Raw genomic sequence first — 21,850 nt, 5'->3', positions numbered from 1 at the left:
CGCTTTATATATTAGCGTACCGTCAAAAAGTTTTCAGGAACGAAATTTTGTCGATTTACTGGTTTGAATTGTGTGATTATGAGATTGATTATCAGGACGCCTACTTTATATGATTAATGGGCCTTTATTATGATCTAAAAATGTGAATATGAATAAGCTAGAACCATGGAAGGGGAAAAAAAGAAAGAAAGGAAGAAAGAACAATATCATTTTCGGCACGCGAGCATGCAATTAATTAGACCTCTCTTTTTTACACGCCGTCAAAAAGTTTTCAAGAACGAAATTTTATTGACCAAATTAGAGGTTTGAATTGAGTGATTATGAGATCGATTATTAGGATGTCTACTTTATATGATTAATGGGCCTTTATGATTGATCTAAAAACGTGAAATAAGAACCATCGATTTTAATGTAATAGAAGGGGGAAAAAAAGAACGGGAAGAAAGAACAGTAGGATTTCGGCACGCGAGCATGCAATTAATTAATTAAGGCCTCTCTTTTTTTGCACGACGTCAAAAAGTTTCCAAGAAGGGAATTTTATTGACGAAAATAGTGGTTTGAATTGGAGTCATTATGAGATCGATAATTAGGATATCGACTTTATATGATTAATGGGCCCGTAAGATGATCTGAAGATGTTTTAGGGACCCTCGTTAACAAGAACTTGGCCCCCATTAGCTTGCTTTTTCCTCTGTTCAAATGATTTAGGTTGAAAACTTGGGTTTGCTTTATATGAGCCAGTAGCGATCATCTAATGAATTTTTAGTCAAAGATTAGCTAGGATTATATAGATCGAGTATAAAAGATTCGAAAAGATAAGCAAAAAGAAAATGGGCCCGCCAATAATCCATGCCCATTTGCATCATCATCATCTCCACTAAGCGTCATTGATGACAGACAAAGCTTGGGCAGTTTAAGTGACTGCTTGAATCTAAAATTATCTTTTGCCCTTTTGGATTGCGGATCGATCTTATAAGAAAACAAAAGAAAATCGTTATGGTTTTTTCCTAACTACTATACTTACTCATTTGGTTTGAGTATTTTAGTGAGAAAGTATGAGAAGAGTATAATTAAAAATCAATGAGGAATCGGTTTTCGCCGTGCTCGAGCCAACGACGTGCAAGCAAGAACTAAGGATACTAGTGTGGTGCCAACCAACACTCGTCCGATGCTTAAATCTGTCGATTTGTAGAGTAGAAAGGAAAAGAACCCGATCAAGCATTTTGAAAATAAGAGTTGCTAACTTGCCATTGCATCAAGGGGTGATTTTATAGGCGCTTTGGAGGTTGAGTACCATCAGGACCAGAATCCTGAGATCTCGGGGTGTAGATAAGGATGGCATCGGCCGGGTCTAGTAGCCTTAGCTTTCCTTACCCCCCCTTAGAATTAGGAACACCCCCCCATCGGTCTTGGACTGATAATGACCATCTCCATAGAATAAAGTTTGTCTCTGTAGGGATAGGAGGTGGTTGCAAGGAGTTTTTACCCGCTCATGACCCCTTTGAGACGACTTTCTTAGCTACAGTGGCGTGGGCTCGTGCTCGCCCGTCTACAATTCGAGTAGGAATTAGTCTAAGATGAGCTCTTCTTCTTTGTCGTCAATTTATACCTGTCAACGAATTTGTTTGATTGGCTCTTCGCCTTTCTCACCGTATTGAGTTTAGGTGAGAAAATCAGAAAAAAAAACTCCGTTTCTTATCTCACACATTTTTCACCATTCAAGAAAAAAGGACCATAAAAATTGGGCCTTTTGGACTGTCTTGGCAGTACTAAACATTTGCCAAGTAAAAGTAAACCAACCCGTTCCACTAAGGTTCTTAAAAAATAAGTAGTTTATTTTTAATTTTTAAACTTAAAAATAATGTATCTACAAAAATAGTTTTTTATTATTTTTTGCATCATTCAAAAGATCTCATCGAGATCTATCAAACAAGATTCATATTGCACAATAAATTATATCAATAAGCCCATTATTTTTAAGCTTGAAAATTACAAATAACTTATTTATTGGAATAAAAATCTTAGCGGAACTGAGCCGATGTCTATATATAGTTTCTCATATTTTTCTAAGAACAAATTCCAACACTCCTAGATGGTTATGGGCGTATTCATTCAATTAACTAAAGATTTTTGATGCCATGACCAATGGATGCACAATTCTCATCTTAGCCAAACAAAAATTTCCAGCTTCCGAGGACTTTCTAAATTTAGCAGGTGAAAAAGGTAAAAGGCGCTTTTCTTAGCTAGTGGAGTATTGTCGGTTGGAGTTGCTAATCCTCCTCAGTACTCATCAATCTTCCTTAATTTCCAACAAAGCTCACCTCTTCCTCTGTCAATTTGGTTTAATATTCATAATCCTCGTTTAATACTTTGATGTTGCCTCAGTGATGAACTAATCAGAGGGAAATCAAGAACGCCGTTGATTTGGATCTTAATGAACCCTTCCTTGCAAATTCATCACACGTTCTGGATAAAAAGAAGAATTAATGGAACACTCTTAACTCGTTAATCAAAAACCATAGGTTTCATAATTCCTCCAAAGCCACCCGATTTACAAGAAGCCAAAAAGTCCGGTTGGACCAAAAATTGTTACTCTCCGGAGAGTTTCTAATTTTCTAATTAACATCCGCTGATGCTATTTACACCTCCTAGCTAATAATAAAAAAAAAAGCTAAAAAAAGAAACAGAGAAAAAAAAAACGACGCATTGTCGCCGCCGTTGACGATGGAATGGATTAATCGTGCCAGCAAAGAAGCATGACCACACATCGCCTGATGATATAGAGCCTGGTCCGTTGCTCTTTGAGGACCCCTCCCAGGCCTCTGCCTGATATCCTCCTCTTTGACCCTCCCATGCTGCTGCTGCTCATCTTCATCTTCTTTCTGTCTAGGAGAGAGAGTAGAGAGAGAGAGAGAGAGAGAGAGAGAGAGAGAATGTGGGATTGAAGGTGTTCTGAATTTTCAATGGTATTGAATTGAGTTGATGCTTGAAGGGAAATTGTGAGGGGTTGTTTATATAGAGAGTAGATGGGGATGTGGCCATCCTGAGTTCGTCTTTTATTGGTCTAGTAAACAACCAACGATGGGACATCAAAGGGCGTGCAGTGCCCCCCTCCCCCTGCCCCTTCTGGCTCTCTCTCATTAGATAAATACTTCGTGGGTCCCACGGCCACCCCCAACTTGAGATTCCATACTCAAAAAAAAAAAAAAAAAAAAAAACAGAAAAGAAAAAACCTCTCCCTCATGATGAAGAAGGTCCATAGAGTGTGCTAATGGACTACGAAATTAAAGTGCATCTCAGTGAATTGTATGGAGCTCTCGTTACTATGATTCAAACAATTTATCTTGCGAAAATTGGAAGAGTAGAATGTTTTGGAAAGAACTTGATTGATCAGTTATCGCTACAAACTTGATTAGATGGTATTTTTTATGGGCAAAAAAGACAAGTAGATTTTCGTTATGAGTTGAATAATAAACAGTAAAACAAATCTATATTGTTCAATTGGCTATTGAAGTTTGATTAAGTACAACGAGCAGATTGTGCTGATGAGATGCCGATAGATCATACCAAGATGCACTATAACCGTGTTGGCATAATAAGCGAACTGCACGGGTTCTAGTCCCCTCAAAAAAGGAAAATCTGATAATTTTTTGTTTCGCTGTTGAAATTTTATTCGTTATGATGTGATATAAAACAATGAAACAATTGGCACCCCATCCATCTCTTTCTCTGTCATCCATATGCCTAAGGTGTGTAGGCATGATCACCCACCAACATACAATGGCCCTCCATGAGGAAGCATACTTGCATTTTTTTTTTTTTATTATTGTGAGCTGCGCCCCTTCAAGTTGTTCATCATCATTGAGTTGATAAATATTCGGCCGGGCTTGTCCATTTGGGATACTCAAAATTCCTGCACACGGTTTTCAATAAATGTTCTCGATCTATCTTTCTCCACTCTTACACTTTTAAACCCTCTCTGAAAACCCAAAATGAACAGCATTAATTTGTACAGCTACTATTTGATGAAATGGATTTGTCTGTGAATTTGTTTCCAGTCTTTCGTTTGATCCACGTGAAGTGGCAACAATGGGAGGGTACGTACAATATTGGCCAATTCATAGCAGCAGTTTTTGTAGTACAGATATTTAAGACATTGGCGTAACACTCCTACGTACAAAACAAATAACTTGAATATATATTCTAAAGTTCAAGTTCTTAGATTAGATCATGTCAAATTGGGAAGATTTCTTAGCTAAAGTATTCCCAGAAGTCAATATAGAAATCAGAAAAGATGGTGGCGCGCGCAATAGGCAAAAATGGCTTGCATGATCTTAGAGTAAATTTAGTCGAAACAGCTGTGAATGAGATTGTAAAGGATTCAAGAGGGTTCTCACCAGCTAGCGTCCTAATTATTTTTTCTGATTCCCATCGAAATTAACCACAAACTTAATGGAACAATTGAATCTTCAGCTTTGAATTAATGGTTCTATTCCTTCAAGCATCCTTTGGTGGAAACCCCGGGTTTTGGCCAAGTAGCTAGACATAATAAAACAAATAAGTGTTTATTCTTCTTGAGGTCGCATGTTAGAATTTCACGGAGGCCAAAATTTCATATCTCGGGGCCAATAAAGCGTTTGCCCGGTCTAACTTAAGGATCCTAAAATTAGTCGAGATGTGCGTAAACTGGTCTAGACATCTTGTTATCAAAAGAAAAAAAAAAGAAAGCATCCTGTGGTACTGGAAGTAGCACAGTAGGAGCATTGATATCAAACACAAAGAATCCATAACAAAAGTTGAACAGTTGAACTTCCCAGAAACCGGAAAGCTAGAAGGGAGGGAAAGGATCAAAATAATGGTCAAAAACCCCCTCACGTGAACCTCCAAATACCGTGCCAAATTCTTGAAAAGAATAGTACTAGACTACTAGTACTAATAATAAAGAGCTCAAGAAAAACAGGATTTCAAGGCTATGAGTTGTAAACACAGATTCAGCTGGTAGAATAGTATTATTACAATGACAATAGTACGAAATCCAACCTAAGTGACTGACTGATCTTAATTAGCTAATAGCAAATCCGTACGTTAGAAACCAAAAACAAAGGCAATGCGCGAATGCCCAGCTAGCTTCGTCTCGTGTTCCTCCTGTTAACCACAAACTGTCCTAATAAACAATTTAATTTTAGTCATACAAGCTGTCAATTTTGGTTTAAGAGCTCGTCATTATGCGTATGTTAAAACAATGCTCTCGTGCGGATGGAATTTTTGATCGGATCCACCATTGTTTTCCCTTTTAAATAAAATATTCACGAGTGGATCCCCCAGTAAGTTATGTGAATAAGCAATGATCCTCAGTGCTACATAGTCATATGTAGGAGATTCTGTCACTCCTATATCTGGATCGGGTGATTCTATCACTCCTATATCTGGATCGGCCGGGTTTAAGTCTCACGGCATATTCGAATTCAGCGTGAAAGCAATTATGAGAACTTAATCTCAATTCTCAAGCATATGTTTGAGCGTGGATGTTTTAAGTATTTAGCCATTGAACTAGACTGTCCAATTGGTGGCAAGTCTACCATTCATACGAATCAATCAAAGGGAACAAAAAAAGGTCCACCATTCATACGAGAGGAGAAGTTTGGCTTCTTTATACTTCAAGCCTATTTAATGAGCTTCAATAGAAATTCTTCAAAGATCCGCAATCAAGTAACCTAGGATATGGTTCTAAGGTGGAAAAAATTCTTATCGAGCCAAATTCAAACCCTAAGCTTATAGATTCTACAAGTTTAAAAACACATTCAACTTTAGCTTCCACAGATAATAGGTGATCGATCGATTCAAATGAATACTGATAGCTTGACACATTTTGTAACCCTAAACGCGGACCCCACTCACATTTTGGTACATATTGTGAATTATATGAGGGAGAGGCACCCCAGCTTAGTGAATTCCAGCATATCAGAGGAGACAACCAAGTGATCAAAGTAGACTTTAAAAAGCACCATAATCGAAGTGTTCCAGCCTTATTTTGAAGTTGTTATTCCATGCTGGGTTTGTTGTACTTTTGAACCTTAAAAAATGGCGATAGTTGTACTGATGAAGAACGAGAAGGCCAGGGTTGCACGTGAACGTCTCGTGACTGACAGTGTCCTTGCCCTTGGTATGCTCGACATATTCCGCAACCCATTACTCCTTTCTAATGTTTTGAGTTATTTACTTTAATTAGTTTCTCCATCACTGACTTTGTACTTGCTGTTTTTATTTGTTAATCAACTCAGACAATGTTCTAGTGGCAATGAGTTAGCATTTGCGACAAATTACGTACCCATGTGGAAACCGGGGTGGTCCGGGCGGTTTAATTAGATATACAGTTGTAATCTCACATGCATGTCTTATTTCGGTAGATTATTGCACGGTTGAGAGGAAATTTGTATGAAGCACACACTTTCACTATAGTAACCGTCAATGATAGTGCATTTACTGTCCGAAACAGATATATCATCCCGTCAATGCATGCTCCATCTCTTGGCAGTATAAATAGTAATTGCTGATTATGAGATAATGATACGTATAAGTAACCAGAGGAAGGTTGAATTCATTATTAGTACTCTAAATCACGAGGCATTGTTTGTTTTGGGGTCTAAATCATATGGCCTTGTTTGTTTTGGTTTACTGCACGCTCAATGTATTTGTTGGTAGCCTGGTTATGAGTGAGCAAATGATAAATGGAAGTAAACGAAAATGATTCATTTTCTTGATGGCCTAGGCCAGATGCCGATGTGCGCGCCTAAAGGTTTTGTGTAGATTGTATTATACGTGAAACTGAGATAGCTCTCGTAAATTTGCCCAAAGGTTTTCGTCTTCGAATTGGATATATACGCTACAATATGCCTCGATGATCTATTATTATTATTATTGTCATGTATATAAATTGAGGATGATGCTTGGGCGAAAACTTCGTAGGGAGCAATCCCGGCGCTCCTCGTTCTGTTTTTATTCATTGAAGTCTAGGGACGATCGTTGATCGAGAATACGAGGTCTCCGTTGTTAGGCAGATGGCATAGGAAGTACATATACGTACGTACATGTGAAAAATCTTTTACTTCAGTCAAGGTCTCTAAAACAAAATGGAAATGATGTGAATGGCTAAGTTGAACTATAAGTTGTTCTTTCCACTGCCTCGATCTCAGTATGGTTTCCCAAGTACAGGAACACAAAACAGAGAAGAATCAACAGTAGATTTCTATAACACTGATTCCTCTTGTTCCTTTAATTAAACATCATCATTATATATGAATCAGTGTGTAACAATGGACCGTCACAAAAATTAAGTTTACTGTAACAAAGGTTTCATAATTAGTCCAAAGCTATCTGATTTACAAGAAGCCCAAAAGATCAATTGGACAAAAAAATTTTACTCGCCCAAAAGGCCAATTGGACCTAAAATTGTTACTCCCCAAAGTCTCTAATTCTCTAACTAATATTTTTTTTTTGACATGAATTCTCTAACTAATAACAGCCGCTGCTATTTACCCTCCTAACCAAAAAAAACAAAATATCGCATTCATCGCAGCCACCATTGATGACGAAGTGTGGATTAATCGTGCCAGCAAAGAAGCATGACCACACATCGCCTGATGATGTAGAGCCTGGTCTTTTGTTCTTTAAGGACTCCACCTAGCCCTTTGCTTGATATCCTCTTCTTTGACCCTCCAATGCTGTTGTTGCTGCTCATCTTCATCTTCTTTCTGTCTACGAGAGAGAGAGAGTAGAGAGAGAATGTAGGATTGAAGGCGTTCTGAATTTGGATGGTATTGAATTGAGTTGAGCTGTTGAGGCTTGAAGGAAAATTGTGAGATGTGGGGTTTGTTTATATAGGGAGTAGATGGGGGATGTGGTCATCCTGACTTGTATATTGGTCTAGTAAACAACCAACGATGGGACATCAAAGGAGAGCAACAATTAAATTGTACCTCGGAGAATTTCATCGAGCTCTCGTTGTTGTGATTCAAATCGTTCATCTCACATAATCGCAGGTTAGATCGTTTCCTGAAAATTTCGAATTGATCAGTTATCGCTACAAACTCGACCGGACATTATTGGTTATGGACAAATCGATGGCCAATATGATTTATAGAATAAACACTGACATAAATCTATCTCGTTCAATTGGCTATCAATGTGCAATTAACTTAATATTTAGTACAACTAAAGGGCATAACGAGCTCCATGAAGTAAACGAGTCAGATCATGTTGATGAGATCCCTATAGATCATATCAAGATGCACTATAACCCTGTAGTGTAACTAGCGAACTACAGGGGTCCTTGTACCCAGAAGAAAGAAATTTTATTAATTATTATTATTTTTTTTTGGAAAATTGAAACAATTGGCACCCCATCCATCGCTTTCTCTGTCATCCATGTGGCTAAGGTGTGCAGGCAATGGCATGATCAACCACCAACATATTGGGTCGGCCATTACCCTCCATGAGGAAGCATACTTGCATTGTTTATGAGCTGCCCCCCTTCCAGTTGTTGATCACTATCATTGAGTTGATAATTCAAATAGTTTATATTTATATGTGAATTTGTTACCAGTCTTCTGTCGTGTCCACGTGAAGTGGCAATATATAATAGGGGGTTTCGGTTGAAATCCTAGTTAATTAAGAATATTGCTCATCTTAACTACCTTCAAAAAGTTTAATTACTAGTAATTATTAGTAGCTGATATAATTGAGATTCCTCATCTCTAATCTTGATTTTGACTATTTTATCCAAACATGTGCGAAGGTTGGACAAATTATGATGGTGCAACCCTAGCCAAATGGTCAAATCTAACAAACTTGTTTAGGGCTGTATTCTTATTGAATGGATTCTTTGCCTAATTATGTATGACAATCTAACTCCAGACGCTGTGTTTGTGCCTAAGTTTTTAATACACTTATATCGTTTATCTTCCGTGATCTTGAGCATTAATTATATATTTATCAAATCTTGATTTTAATCAGATATCGATCAATGTACGTCATGACTATGGACTTACCTTTGATTTAATAGTTGGTATTGTACAATATTGGCCGGCCAGTTGATAGCCGCATTGCTAGTATCGTTATTGAAGACATAGGTATGAATCATATGGGCATGCTTAAAACTCCTACAAAGCAAATAACTTGAAGACTGTATTATGTTGGGAATTATTTTGAAGTGAAATTCTTAGTTTAGATCATGTCAAATTTGCAAGATTTTGTAGCTAAAGTATTCCCATGAACTCGATCGGTATAGAAAATTAGAAAGAGAGTGGCACAATAGGCAAAAATGGCTTGCGTGAGTTTAGAACAATTTAACTTATCGCTTCTTCTTAGTGTCTTAATCATGAATTCGTTGTTTGTAAATTTGTTTTGATTTTTCGTCATAAAATTTAAACACCTCTGCCTTGTCTTGACCAGAAAAAGAAGAAGCAGCGGTGATATTCGTAGACAATTAATCCACGATAGCAGTAGTCAAAAATCTGGTCTTCCATGATTGGAGCAAGCACATGAATACAAGATATCACTTCACAAGAGTGTACATGCACGGCAAAGAAGGCAATTCAATTGACATTTGCATAGTCACAAGATCAAATTGTTGACATTCTCACCAAGCCACTCAAGCATGAAGTTTTCTTCAAGCTAAAGAACCCTCCTTGGAGTTATTTGGGCCTCCAAAATATATTAGACCAAGAACTAAATCATGTTTATGATCCAACACCCTCCCTTAAACTTGATTTAATATATCAAGCCCAAATATAGAAGATATTTTTGAAGGAGTCTTAATATCTAACTTCTAGAAGATCTAGAAGCTCAATGTTAAAATATCTATGGAGTATATTTTTTAGAGCACATGTACAAATCTAGATTAATTCTCTATGAGAAATATCTATAGACTAGAACCATTCATAGAGTAGTATAAATAAGGGTGATTTTTAGTCAATTTTTAGACAATTAATTTTTGTTAGATTCGAGTGGTACTTTTTTCATTAATCATCTGCCTCAACGAGAGGAGGCTAAAAAGTACAAAATTATGACTGAAAAAAAAAAAACTAATCTAATATTAAGACTTCTTTTCTTTTCTTTTTTGGAGGGAGGGGCAAAAAGTGCAATTTTAGTTATGAAATTATGACTAAAAAGTACGTGCTGTAAAAAAGTTTTCAAGAATGAGATTTTATGGCACGCTAGTATGCAAAAGAGTTGTAATTGATACTTAAAGGACGAAAATGAGACTCGGATGAAACTAGTAGGACCATTTCTATAAATTTTCCAAAAAATTACTACTTGTATCTTTTTTAATCATTTTTCTACAAACAAATTCCAACACTCCTCAATCGTATAGGCATTCATTCAATTAACTTGCGATTGTTGATGCCATGAGTCCATGACCAATGATGCAGAGTTCTTTTATTAGCCGATCAAAGTTTTCGAGTTTATAGCGACTTCCTATACTTGGCAAGTGAAAAAGGTATTAGCCACTTTTCTAAGCACAAATGGAGAGTCGGTTGGAGTTGCTCCTGCAAACCCTCGAATTTTTGGTACTTATTTTGCTTGTACCAGAATTTCAATACACTTTTAACCATTAGACTGCATAAAAAATCTTGAGCGACGACCAGATTCAATAGCCAAAAATGCATCGCAATACCAATACGAAAAAACTAATATTGTTACAAAGCTATCTGATTTCCAAGAAGCTCAATAGGTCAATTGGACAAAAAAATGTTACTCGCCCAAAAGGCCAATTGGACCTAAAATTGTTACTCTCCAGGGTCTATAATTCTCTAACTAATATCAGTCGATGCTATTTACACTCCTAACAAATAAATAAATAAAAACAAAATATCGCATTCATCGCAGCCACTATTGATGACGAAGCGGATTAATCGTGACAGCGAAGAAGCATGACCACACATCGCCTGATGATGTAGAGCCTAGTCTTTTGTTCTTTAAGGAGTCCTCCTAGTCCTTTGCTTGATATCTTCCTCTTTGACCCTCCCATGTTGCTGCTGCTCATCTTCATCTTCTTGCTGTCTAGGAGAGAGAGTAGAGAGAGAGAATGTAAGATTGAAGGCGTTCTGAATTTGGATGGTATTGAATTGAATTGAATTGAGTTGAGCTGTTGAGGCTTGAAGGAAAATTGTGAGATGGAGGGTTTGTTTATATAGGGACTAGATGGGGATGTGGTCATCCTGAGTTGTATATTGGTCCTGCCTTGTATATTGGATATTTAATTCCTACTATTACGTAATAAATGAAGCCTACCGATTGACCAAAAAATAACCAACGATGGACATCGAAGGAGAGCGACAATAAAATTGTACCTCGGAGAACTTCATCGAGCTCTTGTTGTTGTGATTCAAACCGTTCATCTCACGTAATTGCAGGTTAGATCGTTTTTGAATTTTTTTTGAAATGATCAGTTATTGCTACAAACTTGACCGGGCATATTGGTTATGAACAAATCGACGGCCAATATGATTTGGAGAATAAACAGTGACATAAATCCATCTCATTCAACTGGCTATCAATGTGCGATTAAGTTAATATTTAGTACAACTAAAGGGCATAACAAGCTCTATGAAGTAAAGGAGTCAGATCATGCTGATGAGATCCCGATAGATCATATCAAGATGCACTACAACCGTGTAGTGTAACTAGTGAACTACAGGGGTCCTTGTCTCCAGAAGAAGGAAATTTGAATTTTTTTTTTTTTTTGCTGTTAGAAATTTGATTAATTATATCATAAGTTATGATATGAAAAATTGAAACAATTGGCAGCCCATCCATCTCCTTTCTCTCTCATCCATGTGGCTTAGGTGTGTAGGCATGATCACCCACCAACATCCTGGGTCGGCCATTACCCTCCATGAGGAAGCATACTTGTATTGTTTATGAGCTGCTCCCCTTGAAGTTTTTCTTTTTTGGGTAACGGAGATACATCCCTATAGTCAGGCCACAAAATGGATCCGATTGCACAACCCAAATTTCTAAGGAATCCAGCGCGATCACACCAGTCACGACTTTTCACTTACTTCAGGGTATTCACCCGATGAAAAATCAAACCCCAAATCTTGAAAAGTACTTCCAAAATTTGGACATCTGCCCGAACTACTGGGTAACCCGGGTATGTGCCCCCTTCAAGTTGTTCATCATTGAGTTGATAATTCAAATAGTTTATATTTATCTGTATTTGTCTGTGAATTTGTTACCAGTCTTCTGTTGTATCCACGTGAAGTGGCAATAATAGGAGGGTTTCGGTTGGAATCCTAGTTAATTAAGAATATTGCTCATCTTATCCACCTTCAAAGAGTTTATAATTACTTAGTAGCTGATATGATTGAGATTCCTCATCTAATCTTGATTTTGACTATTTTATCCTGCCTTACATGTGAGGAGGAGGGACAAATTACGATGGTACAACCCTAGGCAATTGGTCAAATCTTACAAACTTGTCTAGGCCTGTATTCTTGTTGAAAGGATTCTTTGTCTAATTATGTATGACAATCTCCAGACATTGAGATCACAAAAAAATCTCCAGACATTGTGTTGTTACTTGGTTTTGATTGCACAAAATATAGCTTATCTCCTATGATCTTAAGAATCGGATTCGTACCAATATATGTCTATGGATCTTGATTTTAAATGTAGATCAATACGTATGAAGGTTTTTGATGGGCCTGTTAGATATTACATGGTATAGTATTGGCCAATTCATAACTGCATCGGTAGGTCCACTATATAAGACATTGGTATGGTCATGAATAAGACTCCTCCAAAGCGAATAACTAGAAAAGATGGTTGCACAATAGGCAAATATGGAACCTTTTTTAGTCAAAAAATTTAAACACTTTCGCTTTGTCTTGACTGAAAAACTTAGAAATGCAAAAAGAATATAGATGGAAATGGAAAAAGGTTCCCGAAAGCCAAAAAAAAAATGGAAAAGAAAAAGAAAAAGCTAAAAATCTGTCTAGACAATTGAAAATCGTGAATATTGATTCAAAACTAACAAATGTGACAGAAAAATAAAAATAAACTGATATAGTCATGACTCATGACGGCTGCTAATGAGATTGTAAAGGATGCAAGAGGTTCTCACTAGTGTCTTAAATTTTCCTCCAAGTTGTTCATATCGATCATTGAGTTGATAATAGGAGGGTTTCGGTTGAAATAATCCTATATAGTTAATTAAGAATATTGCTCATCTACTTAACTACCTCCACAAAGTTAATTTATTACTAGTTTGTAGCTGATATAATTGAGATACCTCATCTAATCTTGCTTTTGACTATGATTACAAATTAATTATGATGGTACAACCCCAGCAAAATAGGTCAAATCTTACACACTTGTTTTTTTTTTTTCTAAGCAAAAAGTTTTATTAATCTTTGAAGAAGAGTACAAATTAAGATTAAATGGATCTCGGGCATACCAGCAAAAACGTCACCCAAGAACCAACATCAAAGGAAGGCAAAAAGACAAACTGACCAAAAAACCTGAAACCTACGACAAAAACCAACAATGACAAAAAAAAAAAACCCTAAGCAAAACTTGAAACCAATAGCCAAAAATCAAACCAAATGCCAAAGAGTAGACCAACCCAAAGGAAACACAACACAAAGCCAATAATCCTCGAAATCATTAGCCTCCTCCAAGAGAATCATCTTCATCCAAATCATCGAGAGCATTAATTGTGACTGCTCTTTCATATTCCAATAAATCATCTTCATCCAAATCATCGAGAGCATCTTACACACTTGTTTATGGCTGTTTTATTTTTTTTTAATCGGCAAATTTTTTTTATTAATCATTGAAACAAGTTACAACGATTAAATGGATCCAAAGAAACATGGCTTCACAACAAGAAAAAATAGGCAATCCAGCAAAGTTAGATTCCTAGCCCACGACATTCATAAGTCTCTAAGGACCCGGGAAAAGGGGAAGGGATACCAACCAAAAGTTCGAGAAAGGGCCAAAAGCCCATCCTAAAAAAAAACTGAGATAGACCCAAAAGGCTCATCACAACCCACTAACCCAAAAGTACTCAAGCCCTAATTAATGCTTTCTTTGCCTAATTATGTATGACAATCGCCAGACATTGAGATCAAACAAAAAAATCTCCAGAGAGATTGTGTTGTTTCTTGGTTTTGAAAACACTAACATAGTTTATCTTCTTTGATCTTAAGAATCGAAGTCGTACTAAGCAGTCATATATTTAACAAATCGATCTTGATGCCGATAGAAAAAAAAAAAAACAAATCGATCTTGATTTCAGATACTGAGCAAAACGTATCGGGATTATAGATGACCGGCATTGATACGGTCATGCATAAGACCCTGACACAGAGCAAATAACTTGAATACTATGTCATATTAAGAATTTTTCTAGATTTAAAATTCCTTTTTTCTTGGCAAAAGAAAATTCATTTATCATAAAACTCGACAGAGGATACATGAAGAGAGTATTTAAAAACTAGCATAAAGCTAGACGTAAACAAAAACAAAGAGCAAAATTCTTAGATTAGATCACATCAAATTGGGAAGATTTCGTAGCTAAAGTATTCCCGTGACTCGTCGTAGAACATTAGAAAACATAGTGGCACAATAGGCAAAAAGTGGCTCAGCTATGTTGTTTGTAAATTCGTTTTGATTATTCGTCAAAACATTTAAACACTTCTTATTCGTTGACTGAAAAAATTAGAAAAGTAAAAAAGATATGAATGGCAGAAAAAGATACTAAAAATTAGCTGAAAATCTGTCTTCACAATTAAAAATTGTAATCATTAATCAAAAATTAACAAAAGTTTTCGCAAAATAAATATAGACTAATTTAGTCCAAGCGGCCGCTAATGAGATTGTAATGGATGAAAGAGGTTCTCACCAGTGTCCAAATTTTTGTGATTCCGATCGAAATTAACCACTAACTTTTTTTTTTGCTTGGCCATTTTTTTTTTTTATAATCTTTGAAGTTGTTACAAACACTAACGGAGCAAGGATCCAAGAATCCGAGACCCAAAACCGATATTAGCAAGAAGCCAACCAATGATACATCCATTGGGACAAGTCCATAATACCTATTAGGCCAAGCCTAGCACCTAAAATAAAGAGGAAAAGAAAAAGAAATTAGAATTAATCCTACAGCCATCCCCCCTTCCACCGGCCGTAGCCCGGCCGCCGCACCACGGACTCCTCCAACTTGTAGCCACCAGAGTGTTGCTATATGTAACGACAAGGGGGAGGGCTAATTCATACGGAGTTATGTTCCGGTTTTAATTGAGCTCTTCGCAAGTGAGCGTTGGGATTGAGCCACCACAATTAGTTGAAGTATGCGTAAGTTAGCCGGAACACCTGAGTCATAAAAATATCTCAAACTGGCCTTGTTCGGTTTTAGACTAAGATAATTTCAAGGTTATGAGCTGTAACACAGATTCAACTAATTAGTCATATAAGCTGTCAATTTTGGTTTAAAAGCTCGTTATTCTGTGTTGTTAAAATAATGCTCCCTACTCTCGTGCGGAAGAAATTTTTGATCGGATCCACCGTAAATATATTACGTGAACGTGCGATGACCCTCAGCACAACACAATCATCTGTAAGAGATTCTATCGCTTCTATATATATCTGGGCCGGGGTTTAAGTTTCACTGCATATTGAGCGTGGAGATTCAAGTATTTACCCATTTAACTAGCCATTTGGTACACAGTAAGTCTACCATTCATATGAGAGGAGAAGCTTGGCTTCTTTATACTTCAAGCCAGTTTAATGAGCTCCAATTTAACGAGCTTCAATTGAATATTGGTGTTTGCCTTGTATGACCGAATTATTATTATTATTTTTTTGCGTCGATATATCTTTGAAGATTAATGAAAGTATCTTTCATTAGTCTTCAATTTTGTTCTGGCTATAAATTTCGCATTTGATTCAATTGCCACTTCACATCCGTTGAAGTCCTCAAACTTGATGAGGAATCATAGATTCACCTTTAGAGACAAGCGGTATTGCCCTTGTTCATTTTGTTGTTGCCTTTCTTTTCACTCTCTGTCGAATTTCGATTGATGAAAAAAATGGGTAAACATCCCCTTGGTAGTAAGTCTATCATTCATACGAGTCGATTGGGGTGGGGGGTGGGGAAGACAGAGTCCAACATTCTTATGCGAGGAGAACCTTGACTTCTCTATATTTCAAGCCAATTTAATGAGCTTCAATAAAGATTCATCACGACCAGCAATCAAGTAATTTTTTCGCTAAGGGTTCTTAAAAAATAAGTATATATATAGTTGCAATTTTCAAGCTTAAAAATAACGGACTTACTGAAATAATTTTTTGTTCAATATGTTATTTTTTAAGTTTGAAAATTACAAATAAGAACTTTTGTAAGGACCCTTAGAGGAATGGCTTCTTAGTTCTTTCTAGTATGGTTCTAAGGTGAACAAAATCCTTATTGAGCTAAATTCAAACTCTGAGCTTTTAGATTCACAAGCTTGAAAACACAATATTCAACCTTGGCTTCTGTCGATAATAGGTGACTAATTGAAACGAATACTGATAGCTTGATTTGCATCGTGGCCTAAAGACTGATCCCAGCTCAGTGAATTCAACATACGTTGTGTGAATTATTTATTAGGGAGAGGCACCCCAGCATAGAGATATCCAGCAGATCAAAGGAGACAACAGGCGATGAGAGTAGACTTCAAAAAGCACCATAATCGAAGTGTTCCAGCCTATATTTTGAAGTTGTTCCATGCTGGTTTTGTTGTGCTTTTGAACCTTAAAAAATGGCGATACTGAACAAGAAGGCCAGGGTTGCACGCGAAGGTCTCGTGACTGACACGGTCCTTGCCCTTGGAATGCTCGACGTATTCTGCTACACATTACTCCTTTCTATTGTACTTGAATCATTTTCCCCATCATTGACTTGGTATTTGTGTTTATTCATGGGAATTGATTTTGTCATTCCACTTTTTGTTTGTTAATGTCACTCTCTTTCTTTCACAAAGCAAATCATCTAAATAAGACACAAAGAGGAGTGTCATTAACAAAAATTTGTCACTCCCCTTATTTATTAATCAACTGGGACTTTATCATTTTCCCCATCATTGACTTTGCATTGGTGTTTATTTATAAATCAACTTGGACTTTAATCATTTTTCCCAATCATTGACTTCTTTTTTTTGTCAATCGATAAATCAATTTGGATTTTAATCATTTTTTCAATCATTGCCTTCTTTTTTGTCAATCGATAGAAAAGATCATTTTCCATCGGATATGAAGTACAAAGTATAAATCCGAGACACTACATCCATTGTGAGAGTCCACGAGATTAATAAGCCCAACAACTCAACCAATATAAGAAATAAGCCCATTACATGCTAGAAACAAAGAAAGAAATGAAAAGTCCTCTAAGGGAAGAACAACCATACGCAGGTGAAAAAACTCGAACTTCTGACTTTCTAGTGAGATGCAAGAATTCTGACCAACTGAGCTAGCCCAGTTGACTTTGGAGTGTCATTAACAAAAATTTGTCACTCCCCTTATTTATTAATCAACTGGGACTTTAATCATTTTCCCCATCATTGACTTTGCATCGGTGTTTATTTATAAATCAACTTGGACTTTAATCATTTTCCCAATCATTGACTTCTTTTTTTTGTCAATCGATAAATCAATTTGGATTTTAATCATTTTTTCAATCATTGACTTCTTTTTTGTCAATCGATAGAAAAGATCATTTTTCATCGGATATGAAGTACAAAGTATAAATTCGAGACACTACATCCATTGTGAGAGTCCACGAGATTAATAAGCCCAACATCTCAATCAATATAAGAAATAAGCCCATTACATGCTAGAAACAAAGAAAGAAATGAAAAGTCCTCCAAGGGAAGAACAACCACACGCAGGTGGAAAGACTCGAACTTCTGACTTTCTAGTGAGATGCAAAAATTCTGGCCAACTGAGCTAGCCCAGTTGACTTTGCATTGGTGTTTATTTATAAATCAACTTGGACTTTAAACATTTTCCCCACATCATTGACTTTGTATTGGTGTTTATTTATAAATCAACTTGGACAGTGTTCCAGTGGCAATGAGTTAGCATTTGCAACAAATTACCCATGTGGAAACCAGCTGGGTGATTCGAACGGTTTGATCACATATATTACCGTTGTAATCTTACGTGCATATCGTACATCGATAGGCTATTGCAAAGTTAGAAAATTTGTATGAAGCACACACGCCGTCATTATATTAGCAGTCAATTGTGGTGCATTTACTGTTCAAACATATGTCATCGCGTCACTGCACGCTCCATCTCTTAGGCGGTCTAACCAGTAATTATTGATTATGAGATAACGATAGGTACAAGTAACGAGAGGAAGCTCGTATAAAGCGCATGTCATTCATCGTTGGTACACTGAATCATAGTATGTTTACTGCACTTTTAATGGATTTGCTGATAATCTGGTTATGAGCGAGAAAATGATTAGTGCAAGTAAATCAAAATGACTCATTTTCTTGATGGCCTGCCTAGGCCAAGGCTAATTGGCCTAGATTTAAAGGTATTGTTTAGATTGTGATATTTGATTCATTGAAGTCTAGGGACGATGCAGAAGGCATGGGTATATCTGAGCATATTAACGTTCTTTTAGTTAAAGGTGGAGCCAATGTAGGCCCGTCGGGGCCACGGCCCCCACTGTATTTTTTTTATTACTTGAATCAAATCAATTATTGTTTTTTATATAGTTCAATCAACTCATCCAAATACGCTCACCCACGTAAAGAACATCATGTTCAATAACTCAAAAATAGAGTGAACATGATAGCATTATCTACTTTATTTAGGATTCGTAATAGGTGGATGAACAAAATACTGCTTCAAAAAATCTGAAAACTCCCATTTATTTCTCGTGATGTAACACGCAAGTCACCATCGTATTGCCAAAAAGCATCAAGTTATGGGTCGGTGGGATATGTGAATTCGGTGTCACTCTGGCTAAGCCAGTGTCCTCTTTACATAGATTTAAAACAAAATGGAAATGAATGAGAATGGCTAAGTAACATAAACAGGAACAGAAAGTAACATAAATAGAGAAGACCCAAAATTAGATTTCTTTAACACATTCAACCTCCTGTTCCTTGAAACATCATTACATGAATCGGTATGCTACAATGGACCGCAAAAAATGAAGTTACAGTCGCGTAGGTTTCATCATCAATCCAAAGCTAGCTATCTGATTTAGAAGAAGCCCAAAAGGCCAATTGGACCAAAAACTGTTACTCTCTTCAGAGTCTCTAATTCTCTAAATAATAATCGCCGATCGATGCTATTTACACCTCCTAATAATAATAAAAAAGAACGCATTCGTTGCCGCCGCCGCTCGATGACGAAGTTGGATTAATCTTGCCAGCGAAGAAGCATGACCACACATCGCCCGATGATGTAGAGCTTAGTCTTTTGCTCTTTAAGGGCCCCTCCTAGCCCTCTGCTTGATATCCTCCTCTTTGACCCTCCCCTGTTGCTACTGCTGCTCATCTTCTCTTCTTTTTGTCTAGGAGAGAAGGAGTACAAGAGAGAGAGAGAGAGAGAGAGAGAGAGAGAGAATATGTAGGATTGAAGGTGTTCTGAATTTGAATGGTATTGAATTGAGTTTGAGGCTTGAAGGGAAATTGTGAGATGGTCCGGGGTTGTTTATATAGGGAGTAGATGGGATGTTGTTTTAACTTGTATCATATGTATTGGTCTGGTAAACAACCAATTAATGAATAAAATAGTTACTCTTCCGGACAAGCATGTGACATCCACCGGCTCTAATTACAAAAAATAATTTGTGGGTCCCACCTCTACCCCACTTGAGATTTCATACTCCATCCCATATTCCCATTTCCTTGACGATGAACAAGGTCCATTAAAAAAAAAAAAAAAAAAAAGGTCCATCCAAGACATGCGCTTAAGTACTGCGAGATTAAGGCTCTGTTTGGAACCTATAGAAAAGAAAGGAAAGGAAAGGAAAAGAAAAGAAAAAGAGAGGGAAATAGGAGGGAAAATTTACAATTCACTTAACTTAAAACTTTTATTTTCTTCTATCTTTCTCTCCTAATCAAACAATGGTTGGAAAAAAATTTAATTTTCTTTTTCTTTCCTTTCATTTCCATGAGTTCCAAACAGAGCCTAAAGTGTATATATCTCGGTGAATTTTTTCAAACTCTCGTTGTGATTTGAACCGTTAATCTTAGGTTGATGGCAGAGTAGATTGCTTCAGGGCAAATTCTAATTGATTAGTTGTTGTTACAAACTTGATCAGATGCTATTGGTTATAGACAAATAGATGGTCAGTATATGATTCAAAGAAGAAACAACAAAAGAAATCTATCTTGTTCAGTTGGTTATCGATGTTCGATTGACTTAATTTTTAGTACGACTATAGGGTGTAACGAGCTCTATTAAGTGAAGGAGTCAGATCATGCTGATAAGATCCCGACGGATCATATCAAGACACACTATATGTATATTAGCAAACTACAGGCTTCCTACTCCCCTAAAAGAAGGAAATTTGATTACTTGTTTATTTTTGGCTGTTGAAATTTGATTAAATATGAAATTGGCACCCCATCCATCTCTTTTCTCTCTCACATCCATATGGTCAAGGTGTGTAGGCATGATCACCCACCAACATACGGTCGGCCGTTACCCTCCATGATACATTGTTTATGAGCTGCCCCCCTTCAAGTTGTTCATCATTGTTGAGTTATTATTTTTTTAATCGATAGAAGAGATCATATATATATATATATATATATATATATATATATATATATATATGAAGTACAAGGTACAAAGTCGGGACACTACATCAATTATGAGAGTTCACTAGACAATCAAGCCGAACAACTAAACCAATACAAGAAATAAGCCCATTATAGGATAGAAACAAAGAAAGAAAAAACTCCTGTAAGAGAAGAACACCGACACTCAAGTAGGGAGATTCGAATTACTGACCTCTTAGTGAGATGAATGCAAGAGTTCTGACCAACTGAGCTAGCTCCAATTGGTTATCATAATTGAGTATAATACTGACGCAGTGGAATTAACAAAGAGATTAGTTGCGTACTAATCGAACGAATGATAAGCTCGAGTCCACGAGAGAAAAAGACAAAGTCTCAATATTATTGATAAAAAACTGCTTCAACATTATGTTACAACCCATTTTATAGGAAAAAGGCGTAACCCTAGCAAAACCTTAACTCAAAAACGAAAATTCTCAAAAATTTGGGAAAAATAATAAAATTGGAAAAATGAAAGAAAAACATGACTTTCCCAAAAAGAATAATTTTCTACGGAATTATACGCTAAAAATTATTAACAAAATAAATATTTTCTAAAACCGGAAAAAACGTCCAATTGGAGGCCTAATCGAAGGAATTAGGCCGAAAAACACCATTGATCATTTAGTTGATGAATAATGACCGCAGCACGAAAATAAGTTAGCCCACCAAGTTTGGGCTCGATCCGAGCTCGTCAGAAAGTTGTCAAATTGGGTAATTTGCAATTAAAAAACGTTTGGACTTCCGAGGCTTCGACCGGTCCAATTGATCATGAAATTGGGTTTCCATGTGTTCTACATCAAATACATATGTTTATTGGATCCAGTCTTTTGTTGGATCCACGTGAAATGACAATTAATAATGCGATGGTTACGGTTGAAATTAATCCTACTTAAGAATATTGCTCGCGCGTCTTAATTACTACCTAGCTCCACAATTAAAGTTTATTATAGTAGTAGTTTTGTAGCTGATATATATAATTGAGATACCACCTAGCTCGATCA

General features: G+C 36.6%; 4 protein-coding genes across 4 annotated transcripts; all 4 read right to left on the bottom strand.

Annotated features, from left to right (window-relative positions):
* Positions 1-2,505: 2,505 nt before the first annotated feature.
* LOC131300849 (small polypeptide DEVIL 4) lies at positions 2,506-3,023 on the bottom strand. Its single transcript, XM_058326858.1, has one exon. The coding sequence runs from the start codon at positions 2,873-2,875 to the stop codon at positions 2,735-2,737; it is 141 nt and encodes a 46-aa protein (XP_058182841.1). The 5' UTR covers positions 2,876-3,023; the 3' UTR covers positions 2,506-2,734.
* A 4,287-nt stretch (positions 3,024-7,310) lies between these two features.
* On the bottom strand, positions 7,311-7,868 carry LOC131300848 (small polypeptide DEVIL 4-like). Its single transcript, XM_058326857.1, has 2 exons — positions 7,520-7,868; positions 7,311-7,487 (listed from the first exon to the last, which is right to left on the bottom strand). The coding sequence occupies exon 1, from the start codon at positions 7,742-7,744 to the stop codon at positions 7,601-7,603; it is 144 nt and encodes a 47-aa protein (XP_058182840.1). The 5' UTR covers positions 7,745-7,868; the 3' UTR covers positions 7,311-7,487; positions 7,520-7,600.
* A 2,779-nt stretch (positions 7,869-10,647) lies between these two features.
* LOC131300847 (small polypeptide DEVIL 4-like) lies at positions 10,648-11,170 on the bottom strand. Its single transcript, XM_058326856.1, has one exon. The coding sequence runs from the start codon at positions 11,048-11,050 to the stop codon at positions 10,910-10,912; it is 141 nt and encodes a 46-aa protein (XP_058182839.1). The 5' UTR covers positions 11,051-11,170; the 3' UTR covers positions 10,648-10,909.
* A 7,940-nt stretch (positions 11,171-19,110) lies between these two features.
* LOC131300850 (small polypeptide DEVIL 4-like) lies at positions 19,111-19,680 on the bottom strand. The gene has a single exon (XM_058326859.1). The coding sequence runs from the start codon at positions 19,555-19,557 to the stop codon at positions 19,420-19,422; it is 138 nt and encodes a 45-aa protein (XP_058182842.1). The 5' UTR covers positions 19,558-19,680; the 3' UTR covers positions 19,111-19,419.
* Positions 19,681-21,850: the final 2,170 nt, after the last annotated feature.

This window comes from Rhododendron vialii, chromosome 9a, assembly GCF_030253575.1.
Source record: "Rhododendron vialii isolate Sample 1 chromosome 9a, ASM3025357v1".
Taxonomy (NCBI): domain Eukaryota; kingdom Viridiplantae; phylum Streptophyta; class Magnoliopsida; order Ericales; family Ericaceae; genus Rhododendron; species Rhododendron vialii.
The sequence above is the reverse complement of the archived record's forward strand: the minus strand, read 5'-3'. Positions and strand labels throughout refer to the sequence as shown.